This window comes from Lepidochelys olivacea, assembly GCF_965140295.1.
Source record: "Lepidochelys olivacea isolate rLepOli2 genome assembly, chromosome: 13".
NCBI classification, from domain to species: domain Eukaryota; kingdom Metazoa; phylum Chordata; order Testudines; family Cheloniidae; genus Lepidochelys; species Lepidochelys olivacea.
The window spans coordinates 17,738,420-17,755,385 of NC_140423.1; the positions used below are offsets into that span (position 1 = coordinate 17,738,420).

Consider the following 16,966-nt stretch of genomic DNA (forward strand, 5'->3'; position numbering starts at 1 on the left):
CATTCACCCGCTACGAGGCTGGCTGCATATTTTGTCATTTAAAAATATTGTCACATGTCACTTTAATGCAACCATATGCATGGCTAGTTTTGTGCCTCTCTTTTAATTACTGTCCTATGTTTCAGCTTGTCTATATCCCATTGTAAGCTCTTCTAAGCGGGGACTGTTTTCTAATACATTTGTAAAGTGAGGAATTCCACCATGATTTCAACAATTTCCATCCCACCATCAACCTCAGCCTGGACCAGTCCACATAAGAGATCCTCTTCCTGGACACTATTGTGCTAATAAGCAATGGTCACATAAACATCACCCTATACCAGAAACCTACTGACTGCTATGCCTACCTACATACCTCCAGCTTTCATCCAGACCACACCACACAATCCATTGTCTACAGCCAAGCTCTACGATACAACTGCATTTGCTCCAACCCCTCAGACAGAGACAAACACCTACAAGATCTCTATCAAGCATTCTTACAACTACAACACCCATCTGCTGAAGTGAAGAAACAGATTGACAGAGCCAGAAGAGTACCCAGAAGTCACCTACTACAGGACAGGCCCAACAAAGAAAACAACAGAACACCACTAGCCATCACCTTCAGCCCCCAACTAAAACCTCTCCAACGCATCATCAGGGATCTACAACCTATCCTGAAGGACGACAGGAGACAGGCCAGTCCTTGCTTACAGACAGTCCCCCAACCTGAAGCAAATACTCACCAGCAACCACACACCACACAACAAAACCACTAACCCAAGAACCTATCCTTGCAACAAAGCCCGTTGCCAACTGTGTCCACATATCTATTCAGGGGACACCATCGTAGGGCCTAATCACATCAGCCACACTATCAGAGGCTCGTTCACCTGCACATCTACCAATGTGATATATGCCATCATGTGCCAGTAATGCCCCTCTGCCATGTGCATTGGTCAAACTGAACAGTCTCTACATAAAAGAATAAATGGACACAAATCAGACGTCAAGAATTATAACATTCAAAAACCAGTCGGAGAACACTTCAATCTCTTTGGTCACTCGATTACAGACCTAAAAGTTGCAATTCTTCAACAAAAAAAACCTTCAAAAACAGACTCCAACGAGAGACTGCTGAATTGGAATTAATTTGCAAACTGGATACAATTAACTTAGGCTTGAATAGAGATTGGGAGTGGATGGGTCATTACACAAAGTAAAACTATTTCCCCATGTTTATTCCCCCCCCCCACTATTCCTCAGACGTTCTTGTCAACTTCTGGAAACGGCCCACCTTGATTATCACTACAAAAGGTTTCTTCCGCACCCCTCCCCCGCTCTCCTACTAGTAACAGCTCATCTTAAGTGATCACTCTCATTACAGTCTGTATGGTAACACCCATTGTTTCATGTTCTCTATGTATATAAATCTCCCCACTGTATTTTCCACTGAATGCATCCGATGAAGTGAGCTATAGCTCACGAAAGCTTATGCTCAAATAAATTTGTTAGTCTCTAAGGTGCCACAAGTACTCCTTTTTTTTTTACATATGCCTATAGTACTCTATAAATGCTTATTATTCAGCTATTTATCCAGAGATTCTGTATACTTGTCTATTTTTCACCAATTTTCTTGAGTTCACTATCCTCCAGAGAACAGAACCTCTGTTTAAAGACTCCATTTCTCCCATTCAATTTCTTCTGGGTTTACAAGCATTAAGGGTACAAGCTCCTATTACATGCACTGGTGAAGCAAGACTCCGAATGACGGAATCATTCAGACTCCATTTATTCTACACCCAATACCATACAACTCAACTAAGAAAAGTCTACAGGAACAAGTTGCTACAGATAACCAGCAGGACAGTTCTCACCACACAGATGATTCTGACATAGTTAGGAGCATGATTGGAAGTCCTTTCCTTTCATTCCTGTCTTGACTCCTGTTTAACATACTGTGAAGACATTTAAGTTGTATGTTTCTCATTTCTATGATGAGCTTTATGCTAGATATTGAGAAGTTCTGAGAAAACTGCAGGTTGCTGATCTATCTGTAATCAGGTAGAGTGGGAATCTTGCCACAAAATCATCAGTTACCAAAGACTTGCAATTACAGAGCAAGAGTACCTCCACCTCTTTTGGACAAGAAATACCACAACATTCAGGGGCAATTCACATGTCAAGGGACATTTTCTCATCAATTGACTAAAGCTACATACACATTTGGTAGATTTCAAATTTCATAGATGAACATTATTCCCCTCTGTCAAAAGATGTCCTCAAGCTTAATAGAAGTAAGTCCAGCTTTTCACAGATCCTTTCATATTTTTATAGTATACCTGTGGAACTTCTCAGTTACCTGTATACATTCAATTTGGGAAGATTGAATTATTCTGATAATGCTTTTAATGGACCTGCAGAATATCAACAAATTTATTTTCTAAATCAATTTAAAGACACTTGCATTATCTTGTCAAGGCTCAAAATGCCACACATAAATTTAAAGAACAGCTGTACAATTTAAAAGATTTGGATGTGCCCCTCAAATAAGGCAAGAGTTATAGGAGTGGGATTTTAAAGTTAGAGAGAAAAATTAAGCTCCCAAATTTAGTGCTATAAGGTTCAGGTTTATTACATACGAGATTGAAAGTTTTATTGATGTGTTAAATATCAAGATAGTTAGTAATCAATAGAACTAAATAATCATTTAGAACAATGGAGTAGCCAACCTCACCCCCTCCAGTTATTTAGAATGAGAACCCATCATAAGTGCACCATGTTCTCCACTGGTGCAGGTAGTGTGGTTCACTGATATAGGTGTGTGTTGTAGTCTCACTCGCTATTTTATGCTCTGGCATGCTATTAATTCAAGTCTTATTAAACAATAAAGATCTGTTAATAAATTAGTATTTTAACAAGAGGAATTTCAAATAAGAAATTTCAAAAGAGACAGCTGACAACTGCATGATGTTAGTTACACACAAAACAAAATTCATCTTATTTCACTGTGCTCTTCTTTCACTAGAGTAGCTCTGCTGGCAAATAATTTTTAAAAAGTGCTAGATTGTTTCTTTGATGTTCTGCAACACAATTATACGAACGTTTAAGAATTGAGTGGCAAAAGAAAACAGGTCTAATTAACAGAAGTCTCTTAACAATTCTGCAGCCTTATTCTCCCATAGTAGTCCTCTTGGATTAGGCAGTCTCCCCTCAATTCCCCAAACTGAAAGGGTTGCGTTACCTCCAGACTCCCCAGTGTATTTCATACTACACATACTTGATAATTTTGTTATTTAAAGAGTTGAAGATTCATTAATTGTGAATTACACCACTGAACTCCAATGTAACTTATTTTTCTTCACTCAGAATAGAAAAGAGTTCATCTGATATGAAGTAAGATTTAGTAAGTGAAGTATTAATACCTGGATACATAAATAGAAGAGAATGTAATCATGTTGCTGCTGAAAAAGTTATTTGGCAACACTCACCAAACAGAACTTTTAGAGATTCCTTCAATGTAGCAATCAAGGCTCTACATGAGCAGAGATAGTTGGGCAATAGATTCTCATCTGCCCAGGCCCAACTTTCTCCCTGACACAGGTTTGGAAACATAAATCCAAAAATGTGTAAAATCAGCTTCATGCCAACCATCAGCACCAGTGTCCCCCAAAGACAGTCTATGTGCAATGACACAAGAAATTAGTTCCAAATTCATTTATATCACTCTTATCATAGCCTGAGTCACAGGGAATTTTATTAATAGCCTTATTGTCTTTGACCACTCCTCTAAGTGCTTTTTGATATTCTGCAGTTTAACAAAAGGAAACTAGACAATCATTTTATCAATTATTCACTAGTAGAAATAATCCCATGCAAGACAAGTACAATGAAATTGGGTTCCCCCCCATAATTAGCATCACAGGATTTCAGTTTTTTTGTTTTACTTCAAGTGTCATAAATAGTCAAACCAAGATCAATACATCTACTGGTAGCTAGTATTGTATTACCCATATTATTAATATCTCTTGTTTATTAAACACATTTTTAAGAACTAGAAACATGCTATTGATCACAGCTGTTGCATCTTACTATTTTAGACAACAGGCCTACAGCTGGATCAGTGTAGACTCCTGCACCTATATACAAATCCAATTCTGAAATTGGAGTTTTAGATTGTGAACTCTTTGGAGCATAGATTATTTTTTCATGTGCATTTGTATAGCACCCAGCACAATGGAGCCCCAAATCCCCATCAGGGTTTCTGAGTCTGGGATTGCTAAGGCAATAAGTATAATACTACCAACACATAACAGAAATAGCCAACTTAAAAAAAATCAAATCACACTTATTTCTGATTCCTGATCCCACCTCCCAATCTACTGTTACTACAATTAACTCCAGAATATTTCTATAAGGCAGAGCTCAGGTGGAGTGTGTTTTGTTTTTGTTTTTGTTGGGGGGGGGGGGGGAGTGTTATTTACAGAGTGCACCTGGCAGCACTTCATGTCTAGTCAGTTTCATTGTTTTCCCTGCATACTCAATGATTCTTTCCACTTATTATGTATTTCACACAGCTCTCGAGGAAATACACTTAAAACAAAAATCAGTTTCAGAGTAGCAGCCATGTTAGCCTGTGTCATAAATATAAAGGGAAGGGTAAACCCCTTTGAAATCCCTCCTGGCCAGGGGAAAGCTCCTCTCACCTGTAAAGGGTTAAGAAGCTAAAGGTAACCTCGCTGGCACCTGACCAAAATGACCAATGAGGAGACAAGATACTTTCAAAAGCTGGGAGGAGGGAGAGAAACAAAGGGTCTGTGTCTGTCTGTAGTCGTCTTGGCCGGGGACAGAACAGGAATGGAGTCTTAGAACTTTTAGTAAGTAATCTAGCTAGGTATGTGTTAGATTATGATTTCTTTAAATGGCTGAGAAAAGAATTGTGCTGAATAGAATAACTATTTCTGTCTGTGTATCTTTTTTGTAACTTAAGGTTTTGCCTAGAGGGGTTCTCTATGTTTTTGAATCTAATTACCCTGTAAGATATATATACCATCTTGATTTTACAGGGGGGATTTCTTTATTTCTATTTACTTCTATTTTTTATTAAAAGTCTTTGTAAAACACTGAATGCTTTTTTCATTGTTCTCAGATCCAAGGGTTTGGGTTTGTGGTCACCTATGCAAATTGGTGAGGCTTTTTATCCAACATTTCCCAGGAAAGGGGGGGGTGCAAGTGTTGGGAGGATTGTTCATTGTTCTTAAGATCCAAGGGTCTGGGTCTGTAGTCACCTAGGCAAATTGGTGAGGCTTTTTACCAAACCTTGTCCAGGAAGTGGGGTGCAAGGTTTTGGGAAGTATTTTGGGGGGAAGGACGCGTCCAAACAGCTCTTCCCCAGTAACCAGTATTAGTTTGGTGGTGGTAGCGGCCATTCCAAGGATAACGGGGGTAATATTTGTTACCTTGGGGAAGTTTTGACCTAAGCTGGTAAAGATAAGCTTAGGAGGTTTTTCATGCAGGTCCCCACATCTGTACCCTAGAGTTCAGAGTGGGGGAGGAACCTTGACATGGTGGCACAGTGGTGGGATTAACCTGAAATCATTTTGAGATCCAGTTGAGATTTTTTGAACTAGAAATACAGATTTTAAAAAGGAATTTTTAGGAAGTCCAGAAGGCAGCTTTGAAACTGAAAGCAGCTTGGTTTCTCTCTGCTTTGTGGCCAAGCAGAGACAAAAGGGGATTATCTTGTGAATTGCAGGTTTTCTTGCCTGGAGGCAGGGTACTTAACTCCTGCAGGGAAATTCACAGTCTTCCAACCCAGAGGTTTTTTTTTTTTTCTTTTCTTCCTAAAAGTAAATAGGGGGTGTGTGCTCTACCCATTTGCCTGGAGACAAAAGTGGCAGGGTTTTTTTTTAGGATTTTGATTTTTTTTTTTGTTTTACAAGGAGCACAGGTTTGAAAAGAAATTTTTTTTTCTTTGGGCTGGGTAAGCAGTTTTCCAAGTAGTTGGAGGTTTTTTGCTTTAATTTGGGCCCAGAGCAGAGACAAGGGAATTGTCTTTTTCTGTAGGCTGACAATCACTATCAGAGAATAGGTACTCTATTCCAGCACAGCAAAAGTTTACAGCCAAGTTTTGTTTGTTTATTTCTAAACCTCGGGTGTAAAGTTAGTTAAAAACAGAGAGGTTAGAATGGCCAAATCCTCAGCTCGACTACAGCTGGAATTAGCCAAATTTCAGGCTGAGGAAAAACAAAGGGAACATGAAAGACAGATAGAACTCATGCGGCTGAAGGAGGAGGAGAAGGAAAAAGAGAGGAAGCATGTGGAGGAGATGGAGAGGATAAAGGCCCAGCAGAATATACCAACAAACCCTAGCAATCCTTCTCCAGGTACCACTTCCCATCCCAGAAAGTTCCCCACCTACAAGGCAGGTGATGATACTGAGGCCTTCTTAGAAAACTTCGAAAGGGCCTGCCTTGGGTACAACATCTCTACTGACCAATACATGGTAGAGCTGAGGCCGCAGCTCAGTGGACCCTTAGCTGAGGTGGCAGCTGAAATGCCTAAAGAACACATGAACAAGTATGAACTGTTTAAATCCAAGGCGAGAGTCAGAATGGGGATAACACCCGAGCAGTCTCGTCGGAGGTTCAGAGCCCTAAGGTGGAAACCAGACATGTCATTTACCCGACATGCCTACCACATTGTAAAACATTGGGATGCCTGGATATCAGGAGCAAGTGTTGAATCTCCAGTAAACTTGCCCTTCCTAATGCAAATGGAACAATTCTTAGAGGGTGTTCCTGAGGAAATAGAAAGATACATCCTAGATGGGAAACCCAAAACTGTAATTGAGGCAGGAGAGATTGGAGCCAGATGGGTGGAGGTGGCAGAGAAGAAGAAAACTGGTCGCAGTTGGAGCGGAGACCAGAAGGGACCACCCCAGACCACACCCTATTACCGGGGGCCGCCCAAAGCCCCACCTACCTCCCAAAGAACCCTCCAGACCCCTTATCGTCCCACCACCCCGTTCTCCAGCAACCCACCTCGCCCCGGTGACCCGTCAGCTGGACGATGTTTTAAATGTAACGAGCTGGGGCATGTAAAGGCCAACTGCCCCAAGAACCCCAACAGGTTACAGTTCATTGCACCGGAATCACACCAGAGGTCCACAGGCCCAGATACCTCCCAGATACCCTTGGAGCGGAGGGAAACTGTGAGTGTGGGTGGGAAGAAGGTCACCGCGTGGAGGGACACCGGAGCACAAGTGTCAGCTATCCATGCTTCCTTAGTGGACCCCAATTTAATCAACCCAGAGATCCAAGTGACGATTCAACCCTTCAAGTCCAACTCTTTCAATTTGCCTACAGCCAAGTTGCCTGTCCAGTACAAGGGCTGGTCAGGAATGTGGACTTTTGCAGTCTATGATGATTATCCCATCCCCATGCTGTTGGGGGAAGACTTGGCCAATCATGTGAAGCAGGCCAAGAGGGTGGGAATGGTCACCCGCAACCAGGCTAAACAAGCCGTGAGGCCTAGCTCTGTTCCGGAAACTTCTATCAGGACCCAGTCAGAGGTGATGGACCTGGACCCCAGGCCAATGTCTGCAACAGCAGTAGTGGATCCAGTCCCAGAGACCCAGACGGAACCAGTCCCAGAACCGGAACCAGCCGAACAACCAACACCAGACCCCGTGTCAGCACTGAATCCAGTACTTGCAACCTCAACACCAGAGGGCCCCACCGAACCTGAACTGGCAGCAGCCGATAACCCTACACAAGAGGCTCAGCCGGAGCCTGAATCCCAACATAGTACACCAGCGGAGAGCGGTTCACAGTCAACAGAAACAGCTCCATCCCCTATATCGCTTCCAGAGGGACCAAGCCTAGGTCCACAATCCCATGAGGAACTGATGTCTCCAGCATCAAGGGAACAGTTCCAGACCGAACAGGAAGCAGATGAAAGCCTCCAGAGAGCTTGGACGGCGGCACGGAGCAACCCACCGCCTCTCAGCTCTTCTAATCGATCCAGGTTTGTTGTAGAAAGAGGACTTTTATACAAGGAAACTCTTTCTGGGGGACACCAGGAAGACTGGCATCCTCAGAGACAGTTGGTAGTTCCAACTAAATACCGGGCCAAGCTCTTGAGCTTAGCCCATGATCACCCTAGTGGCCATGCTGGGGTGAACAGGACCAAAGACCGTTTGGGGGGGTCATTCCACTGGGAGGGAATGGGCAAGGATGTTTCTACCTATGTCCAGTCTTGTGAGGTGTGCCAAAGAGTGGGAAAACCCCAAGACCAGGTCAAAGCTCCTCTCCAGCCACTCCCCATCATTGAAGTTCCATTTCAGCGAGTAGCTGTGGATATTCTGGGTCCTTTTCCGAAAAAGACACCCAGAGGAAAGCAGTACATACTGACTTTCATGGATTTTGCCACCCGATGGCCGGAAGCAGTAGCTCTAAGCAACACCAGGGCTAAAAGTGTGTGCCAGGCACTAGCAGACATTTTTGCCAGGGTAGGTTGGCCCTCCGACATCCTCACAGATGCAGGGACTAATTTCCTGGCAGGAACTATGAAAAACCTTTGGGAAGCTCATGGGGTAAATCACTTGGTTGCCACTTCTTACCATCATCAAACAAATGGCATGGTGGAGAAGTTTAATGGAACTTTGGGGGCCATGATACGTAAATTCGTAAATGAGCACTCCAATGATTGGGACCTAGTATTGCAGCAGTTGCTCTTTGCCTACAGAGCTGTACCACGTCCCAGTTTAGGGTTTTCCCCATTTGAACTTGTATATGGCCGTGAGGTTAAGGGGCCATTGCAGTTGGTGAAGCAGCAATGGGAGGGATTTACACCTTCTCCAGGAACTAACATTCTGGACTTTGTAACCAACCTACAAAACACCCTCCGAACCTCTTTAGCCCTTGCTAGAGAAAACTTACAGGATGCTCAAAAAGAGCAAAAAGCCTGGTATGATAAACATGCCAGAGAGCGTTCCTTCAAAGTAGGAGACCAGGTCATGGTCTTAAAGGCACTCCAGGCCCATAAAATGGAAGCATCGTGGGAAGGGCCATTCGTGGTCCAGGAGCGCCTGGGAGCTGTTAATTATCTCATAGCATTCCCCACCTACAACCAAAAGCCTAAGGTGTATCATATTAATTCTCTAAAGCCCTTTTATTCCAGAGAATTAAAGGTTTGTCAGTTTACAGCCCAGGGAGGAGACGACGCTGAGTGGCCTGAAGGTGTCTACTACGAAGGGAAATGTACTGGTGGTGTGGAAGAGGTGAACCTCTCCATGACCCTTGGGCGTATGCAGCGACAGCAGATCCAGGAGCTGTGCACTAGCTACGCGCCAACGTTCTCAGCCACCCCAGGACTGACTGAACGGGCATACCACTCCATTGACACAGGTAATGCTCACCCAATTAGGGTCCAACCTTACCGGGTGTCTCCTCAAGCTAAAACTGCTATAGAACGGGAGATCCAGGATATGTTACAGATGGGTGTAATCCGCCCCTCTGAAAGTGCATGGGCATCTCCAGTGGTTCTAGTTCCCAAACCAGATGGGGAAATACGTTTTTGCGTGGACTACCGTAAGCTAAATGCTGTAACTCGCCCAGACAACTATCCAATGCCACGCACTGATGAACTATTAGAGAAACTGGGAAGGGCCCAGTTCATCTCTACCTTGGACTTAACCAAGGGGTACTGGCAGGTACCGCTAGATGAATCTGCCAAGGAAAGGTCAGCCTTCATCACACATCTCGGGCTGTATGAATTTAATGTACTCCCTTTCGGGCTGCGAAATGCACCCGCCACTTTCCAAAGACTTGTAGATGGTCTCCTAGCGGGATTAGGAGAATATGCAGTCGCCTACCTTGACGATGTGGCCATATTTTCGGATTCCTGGGCAGACCACCTGGAACATCTACAAAAAGTCCTTGAGCGCATAAGGGAGGCAGGACTAACTGTTAAGGCTAAGAAGTGTCAAATAGGCCTAAACAGAGTGACTTACCTTGGACACCAGGTGGGTCAAGGAACTATCAGCCCCCTACAGGCCAAAGTGGATGCTATCCAAAAGTGGCCTGTCCCAAAGTCAAAGAAACAGGTCAATCCTTCTTAGGCTTGGCCGGTTATTACAGACGATTTGTACCGCACTACAGCCAAATCGCTGCCCCACTGACAGACCTAACCAAAAAGAAACAGCCAAATGCTGTTCAGTGGACCGGAAAGTGTCAGAAGGCCTTTAACAAGCTTAAAGCGACACTCATGTCTGACCCTGTACTAAGGGCCCCAGACTTTGACAAACCGTTCCTAGTAACCACAGATGCATCCGAGCGTGGTGTGGGAGCAGTTTTAATGCAGAAAGGACCTGATCAAGAATTCCACCCTGTAGTGTTTCTCAGCAAAAAACTGTCTGAGAGGGAAAGCAACTGGTCAGTCACTGAAAAAGAATGTTATGCCATTGTCTACGCTCTGGAAAAGCTACGCCCATATGTTTGGGGACGGCGTTTCCACTTGCAAACCGACCATGCTGCACTAAAGTGGCTTCACACCGTCAAAGAAACTAACAAAAAACTTCTTCGGTGGAGTTTAGCTCTCCAAGATTTTGATTTCGACATCCAACACATCTCAGGAGCTTCTAACAAAGTGGCTGATGCACTCTCCCGTGAAAGTTTCCCAGAATCAACTGGTTAAAATCGTCCTTGAGATGTGGAAAATATTGTTAGTCTTTATGTACTTGGTAGTATATTTAGAGATGCATGTGTCTTATTAACTCTGTTTTCCTAGAGCTCCAGGAAGAAATCCCAGCCAGTGTTTCACCCTAGCTGAGATTTGGGGGGCGTGTCATAAATATAAAGGGAAGGGTAAACCCCTTTGAAATCCCTCCTGGCCAGGGGAAAGCTCCTCTCACCTGTAAAGGGTTAAGAAGCTAAAGGTAACCTCGCTGGCACCTGACCAAAATGACCAATGAGGAGACAAGATACTTTCAAAAGCTGGGAGGAGGGAGAGAAACAAAGGGTCTGTGTCTGTCTGTAGTCGTCTTGGCCGGGGACAGAACAGGAATGGAGTCTTAGAACTTTTAGTAAGTAATCTAGCTAGGTATGTGTTAGATTATGATTTCTTTAAATGGCTGAGAAAAGAATTGTGCTGAATAGAATAACTATTTCTGTCTGTGTATCTTTTTTGTAACTTAAGGTTTTGCCTAGAGGGGTTCTCTATGTTTTTGAATCTAATTACCCTGTAAGATATATATACCATCTTGATTTTACAGGGGGGATTTCTTTATTTCTATTTACTTCTATTTTTTATTAAAAGTCTTTGTAAAACACTGAATGCTTTTTCATTGTTCTCAGATCCAAGGGTTTGGGTTTGTGGTCACCTATGCAAATTGGTGAGGCTTTTTATCCAACATTTCCCAGGAAAGGGGGGGGTGCAAGTGTTGGGAGGATTGTTCATTGTTCTTAAGATCCAAGGGTCTGGGTCTGTAGTCACCTAGGCAAATTGGTGAGGCTTTTTACCAAACCTTGTCCAGGAAGTGGGGTGCAAGGTTTTGGGAAGTATTTTGGGGGGAAGGACGCGTCCAAACAGCTCTTCCCCAGTAACCAGTATTAGTTTGGTGGTGGTAGCGGCCATTCCAAGGATAACGGGGGTAATATTTGTTACCTTGGGGAAGTTTTGACCTAAGCTGGTAAAGATAAGCTTAGGAGGTTTTTCATGCAGGTCCCCACATCTGTACCCAAGAGTTCAGAGTGGGGGAGGAACCTTGACAGCCTGTATTCGCAAAAAGAAAAGGAGTACTTGTGGCACCTTAGAGACTAACCAATTTATTAGAGCATAAGCTTTCGTGAGCTACAGCTCACTTCATCAGATGCATATCGTGGAAACTGCAGCAGACTTTATATATACACAGAGAATATGAAACAATACCTCCTCCCACCCCACTGTACAAGTACTCCAGTGTAAACACTGAACCTGAAAATCAACTGATTAAAAAAAATAAAGTTGATGTTATCCCTTTAAAGGACACAAAACAAAAAAGTCACTTTGAATATAAAAACTGGACTGGTTAACCTAATGCCATTCTCTCTCCTGCCCAAAACCTAATTTCCATTATTTTATACACTGTAACTTTTCCAAAATCCATTAAATTGGCAGATATAAAAGAATCAATGATAATTGCAAGACACTTCTGCACTAACACTGTCAATTCAAAAACTTTTGGAATTCAATAAAATATTGCAGACACAACCTACATGCCTGAAAAGTTAATAGTTTTCGGCCAACATATGATTTGAAAAAGAAAAAAAGATGTCAAAGAATTATCAGCTTGATTGATAGAACTGTTCTTAAAGTTGATAGTTTTTTGACAGTCCCTCCTGGTTTCCAGCTGTATGGCCCCTGAACTAGTTTAAGAAGACTCCACAGACAGCATTTACATTTTACATTAACATCAGAAGTAAATCAGTTGGACCTTGTTCTTTTCTCCCGAGTTTAAAAATAGGGCCTCTTTTTTCCCTTCCCCCAAGCAAATTTGTCCAGAGAATAACAGAGTTGCTGTGAGTCAGGAAGATCCAGAGTCAGGCTGCTTGCTCACAAACCGAAGAGTATCCAACGTGGCAGATTAACCTGCAGAATGGTAACTAATGACAGTCGCAGTCACCGACAAAGCCACTGCCCATTGGCAGAGACAGGCTGCACGCTGGCTGTACGCAGCTGGGGGAAGTGGGGAACTCCCGGCCCCGGCAGGGCTCGCCCAGCCACACCTGGCTGGCTCTCCCCTGCCGGGGCGGGGGCACGCAAAGGGGATGGCCATCCCCCAAAGGAAGGCGAAGTGTGATCCTCATCCAGACTCACCCCCCCACCACCTGTCAGAGTCCCCGCAGCTGCCGAGGAGGGAGAATGGGTCCCCCCCCCAGGGAACACAGGGGACCTGGTGCGATCCGGACTCACCCTCCGCCACCCGTCAGGCTCCCCACAGCTAAGCCCCGCGGCGCGGGGGAAGGGGCTTCCCGGGGAACGGGGCCCAGGCGCGGACTCACCCAGCGCCACCTGGCAGGCTCTCCGCAGCTGGCCGTGCGGGGTCCGCTTCGCCTCTTTCTCTGCTAGGATCTTCTCCAGGGCCCGGGAGACGAACATGCTCTTGGTGCGGGTGTCCTGTTCCCGGGCCGGGGGCTGCATGGCCGAAGGCCCCCGCGGGGGTTGGAAAACGGGGCTCAGAGGCTCCGGCCGCGTTGGGGCCCCATGATCTGCAAGAGGCGCGATTCCCTCAGCAGCGGCAACAGCGCCAGGGACACGGCGCCGCCATATTGGCTCCGTCACGTGACTCCTCCGACTCTACCTTCCCCCGTCTTCCGGCTTGACCTCTGACCCCCCCAAAGTGCCAATGGTGACGGAGGGGGTGGGCTAGAGTGGGTGTGGCTGACGGAGGGGCGTGGCCATCGTGTCTGGAAAGAGGGCGGGCTGGGCTGCTGATGAGGTCACAACTGGGGGGGGCCTGCCAAGGAGGAAAGTCGCTCCCCCCCCCCATCTCACACTGCTTCAGCCATTACTGGCGACCGACAAGGCTGCTCTTGGCCAGGCCGCAATCGCTTGACTCTAGTTAGCCAGGGTGCCAGCAGGGTATGGCATCCGGACTTCCGCATGGGCTAGCAATGCAAGTGCACACGCTGGGTCCTCAGTGGGCTTGTACCTAGGCTGCTGTGTAATTGTTGTCTACACTACTATGGTTACTAGGGTTGCCGTCTCCAGGAATTAAAGATTAATCTTTAATTAAAGATTATGTCACGTGATTAAATCTCCAGTAATATGTCCAACCAAAATTGGCAACCGTAATAGTTACCTATGCTAGCTAGTATGGGTATGCCTAGCCTGTGCTACGATGGCAGCATAGACATACCCACAGTCAGTGGGGAAAGGGAAAGAAATGGGAAAAAACAAAATATTATTTTTGTATTCAAATTGAAAAAAAATGAATTTTTGCATTTGAAATGAAACTTGAGGGGGCCATTTAGGGATCTGGGGCAAAAATTGGGGATTGGTCCTGCTTTGAGCAGATGACCTCCTGAGGTCCCTTCCAACCCTGATATTCTATTCTATGATCTGAAAGCTTTCTAATCAAGATTATTTAAATGTTTCATTTCCATTCATTTTGTTGAAAAATGAAAATATTGAGAGTAAATTAATAAAATTAAAATGCATCATTGTGTTGGAGCTACTTAGCTACTCATTTATATAAATGACTCAGTAGATAGTAGAAGGTTTGTATTTGGGACCAGCCCTGTACAACTGATCTTATGGGGGAAAAGGGAGCTCCAAAACCCTAATGGTACTGATGCTGGCACCTGTTGGACTTTTGAAAACTTGGCCTCATTTCTCATTTAAAATGTGTAACTGATCTGTGGGAACCATCGGATCTTAGATGTCCACATAACTTCAGTTGCACCCAGAAACAGATGCAGGAACAATTTAATGTTGCTTATTATTTGTATGACCAAAATTATGAATACTGAAAGAGAGGCAGTTTAACACAATACTGTTCACTTGTATAATGCCTTTCAGCTCATGATCTGAACATGCTTTAGCAGTATTAACTTTCACAGCATTATCCCTATTTTATAGATGGGGAAACTGAGAAACTGTAAGGTTAAGAGACTTGGGAAAGATCTTACAGTGAGGTAGGGCCAGAGCTGAGATCAGAATCCAGGATCCCAGACACGCAGTCTCCTTTTGTAACCACTAGGCCCCTTCCTCTCTAATCTCTTTACCCTTTGGCCTCAACAATAGAAACCCATTGTGACACACTGTACCCCATGTGATACCCTTATCCCATGTTCTTGCATGTAATATGGTTATGATATATTATGTACAAAGTATGGCTGGTGAGGTATCATTTGAAAACTCACAAACTGCTGAATATTATTATCCTGCTGAAATGTGTGTTTAATATCACTGCATGTAAAATTGTAAGCTCCTGCTATATGATTGTTACTGAAATATGCTGTAGTTCTGGGTAATGCCCTAAGACCATTTTCTCAATGACAAAGGCACACTGGCTGGGCGCTAAAAGGCCATTACCTGCTTAATCGGAGATTCACCACCAGGGGAGTTATAAACAAAGTATTTACAATTCACCTGATGGACAGCTTGTAGAGCACGTACACAGTGGAACTGCTGACCCCAGGACCCAGCAAAGACTTTTCCAGTACAAGGGGTCAGAATATAAGAAGGGGGGGAAAAGGCCTCTGGCCACCTCTACCATCTCCTCTCCTCTCCCATGACATCAACAAATACTTAAAGAACACAGACTTAAGAGGAGTGGTCTCAGGCTGGAAAAAGAAGTAGCTTGTGAAATGTATTGTAGCTAAGGGTGAGACAACCTATTTTGCTTTTAGAACGATTAGCCTTGGTAAAGTTTAGGAATTAGATTGGTTTTATCTTTTTATTTCCTTTGTAACCAATTCTTACTTTTACGCTTTATCACTTGTATCATTTAAAATCTATCTTTCTCAATAAACTTGTTTATTGTTTTATCTAAACCACTGTGTTTGTTTGAAGTGTTTGGGAAATCTCTACTTAGGTCAGTGGGGCTGGTGCATATGGATTATCCTTTGTTGGAAAGACACACTAATTTCTGAGCTTGTGAGCTACTGAACAGTACAAGACGCACATTTCTGGGGTACAAGGCTGGGACTGGGGGATATGTAGGTGTCACCTGCTATCATGAATGGCTGGGAGAGGATTCATATAAACATCTGGGAGTGATTTTACATGCTAGTGGCAGTGCAGGAGCAGGCCAGAAGTGGCTGTTCTGACAGTAAAGCAGTGTAAAAGGCACCCCAAGCTAGAGAGATAGGGGACACAGCAGTTCAACAGTCCAGGTTGTACCTGGGGGAATGTCACACTTTTAACACCCAAAATGATCTCTTTTTAATGTATTCCTATGGCCACCCCTACTGGGTGCTTGAGCTGCTACATGAAACACTTGTCATCATGGAAATGCAATGACTTCAATTGTATCAGACATATTACATGACATTTTAGACAAAAAAGTGAAGAATGTATACTATCCAGTTGAAACTACGGGGGCAAATAAGGTTGTCTAGATTGTTGTATGAGTGGGAATGTTTCCAGGTCAACAGGGCTTACACTCGACCCTTTCAAATGGCACCAAAGTGTCCTCAGGCAGTCAGGACTTTGATTTTGTCTCAACCAAAAGACACCATCAGGCGTCCAAGGTTAACATCTTTCTGAGGCACCTGTTCAGTACTGACCTGGGAGAGAGTGACAGGTGCTTTGTGACTAACCCCACTGTCCACAGGCCAATGAGGACTGCAGACTCAACCAGCACTAAAACAAAGAACTCAGAGGGAGTAGACTCAGTCACCAGTAATAATGGAGAATCAGAAGTGGCAGATGCAGTATTCAGTGGAGATCATTTTAAGGCCTGTTCCCATAAGAAGTCCTTAGGTTTTCTTTGGAGATCTCCAATCCAAGAACAGACATGGTATAAGAGTGATTAGCCTTGAGATCACAGTCTACTGTAGGTGTGAGTGCAGGCAAAACCTATTAGTTATCGAAGTAGTCTAGCTGCTAATAGTAGGTTTGGCCTTTTGCTCATAGGAATAGGGTGACCAGACGTCCCATTTTCAAAGGGATGGTCCCATATTTAATCTCTCCTACAGGAGTCCCGACTTTTTCTTAAAAACTGGCAAATTGTCCCATATTTTCTGTCTCCCCCCATCGGTACTGGTAGTCTTATTGCTGGCCGGATCCCTGCTCACCAGTTGCCTGCCCACCAGCAGTGAGTGTGGGGGTCCAGTGGCCAGTGATGGGGTGGGTGTGCAAGGCTGGTGGCGGGGCAAAGCTACAGTGCATAGGACTGGCCGCTCCCCCTGCTGGTCCGTCAGCACAGTCCCCGCTGCACGCTGGCTCTCGGCCATCAGGGCCCCCATCTCCATCCCGTTTCCGGCCGGCACTGGCT

At 44.4% G+C, this 16,966-nt stretch overlaps 1 protein-coding gene across 1 annotated transcript in view; it reads right to left on the reverse strand.

Moving 5' to 3' along the window:
• Positions 1 to 13,409, reverse strand: part of ARFGEF2 (ARF guanine nucleotide exchange factor 2) — a 67,017-nt gene extending 53,608 nt beyond the window's left edge. The window contains exon 1 of the mRNA XM_084645174.1: positions 13,026 to 13,409. Within this exon, the coding sequence (XP_084501300.1) occupies positions 13,026 to 13,164 (139 nt within the window). The 5' untranslated portion in view covers positions 13,165 to 13,409. The remainder of the gene's footprint in view (positions 1 to 13,025) is intronic.
• Positions 13,410 to 16,966: the final 3,557 nt, after the last annotated feature.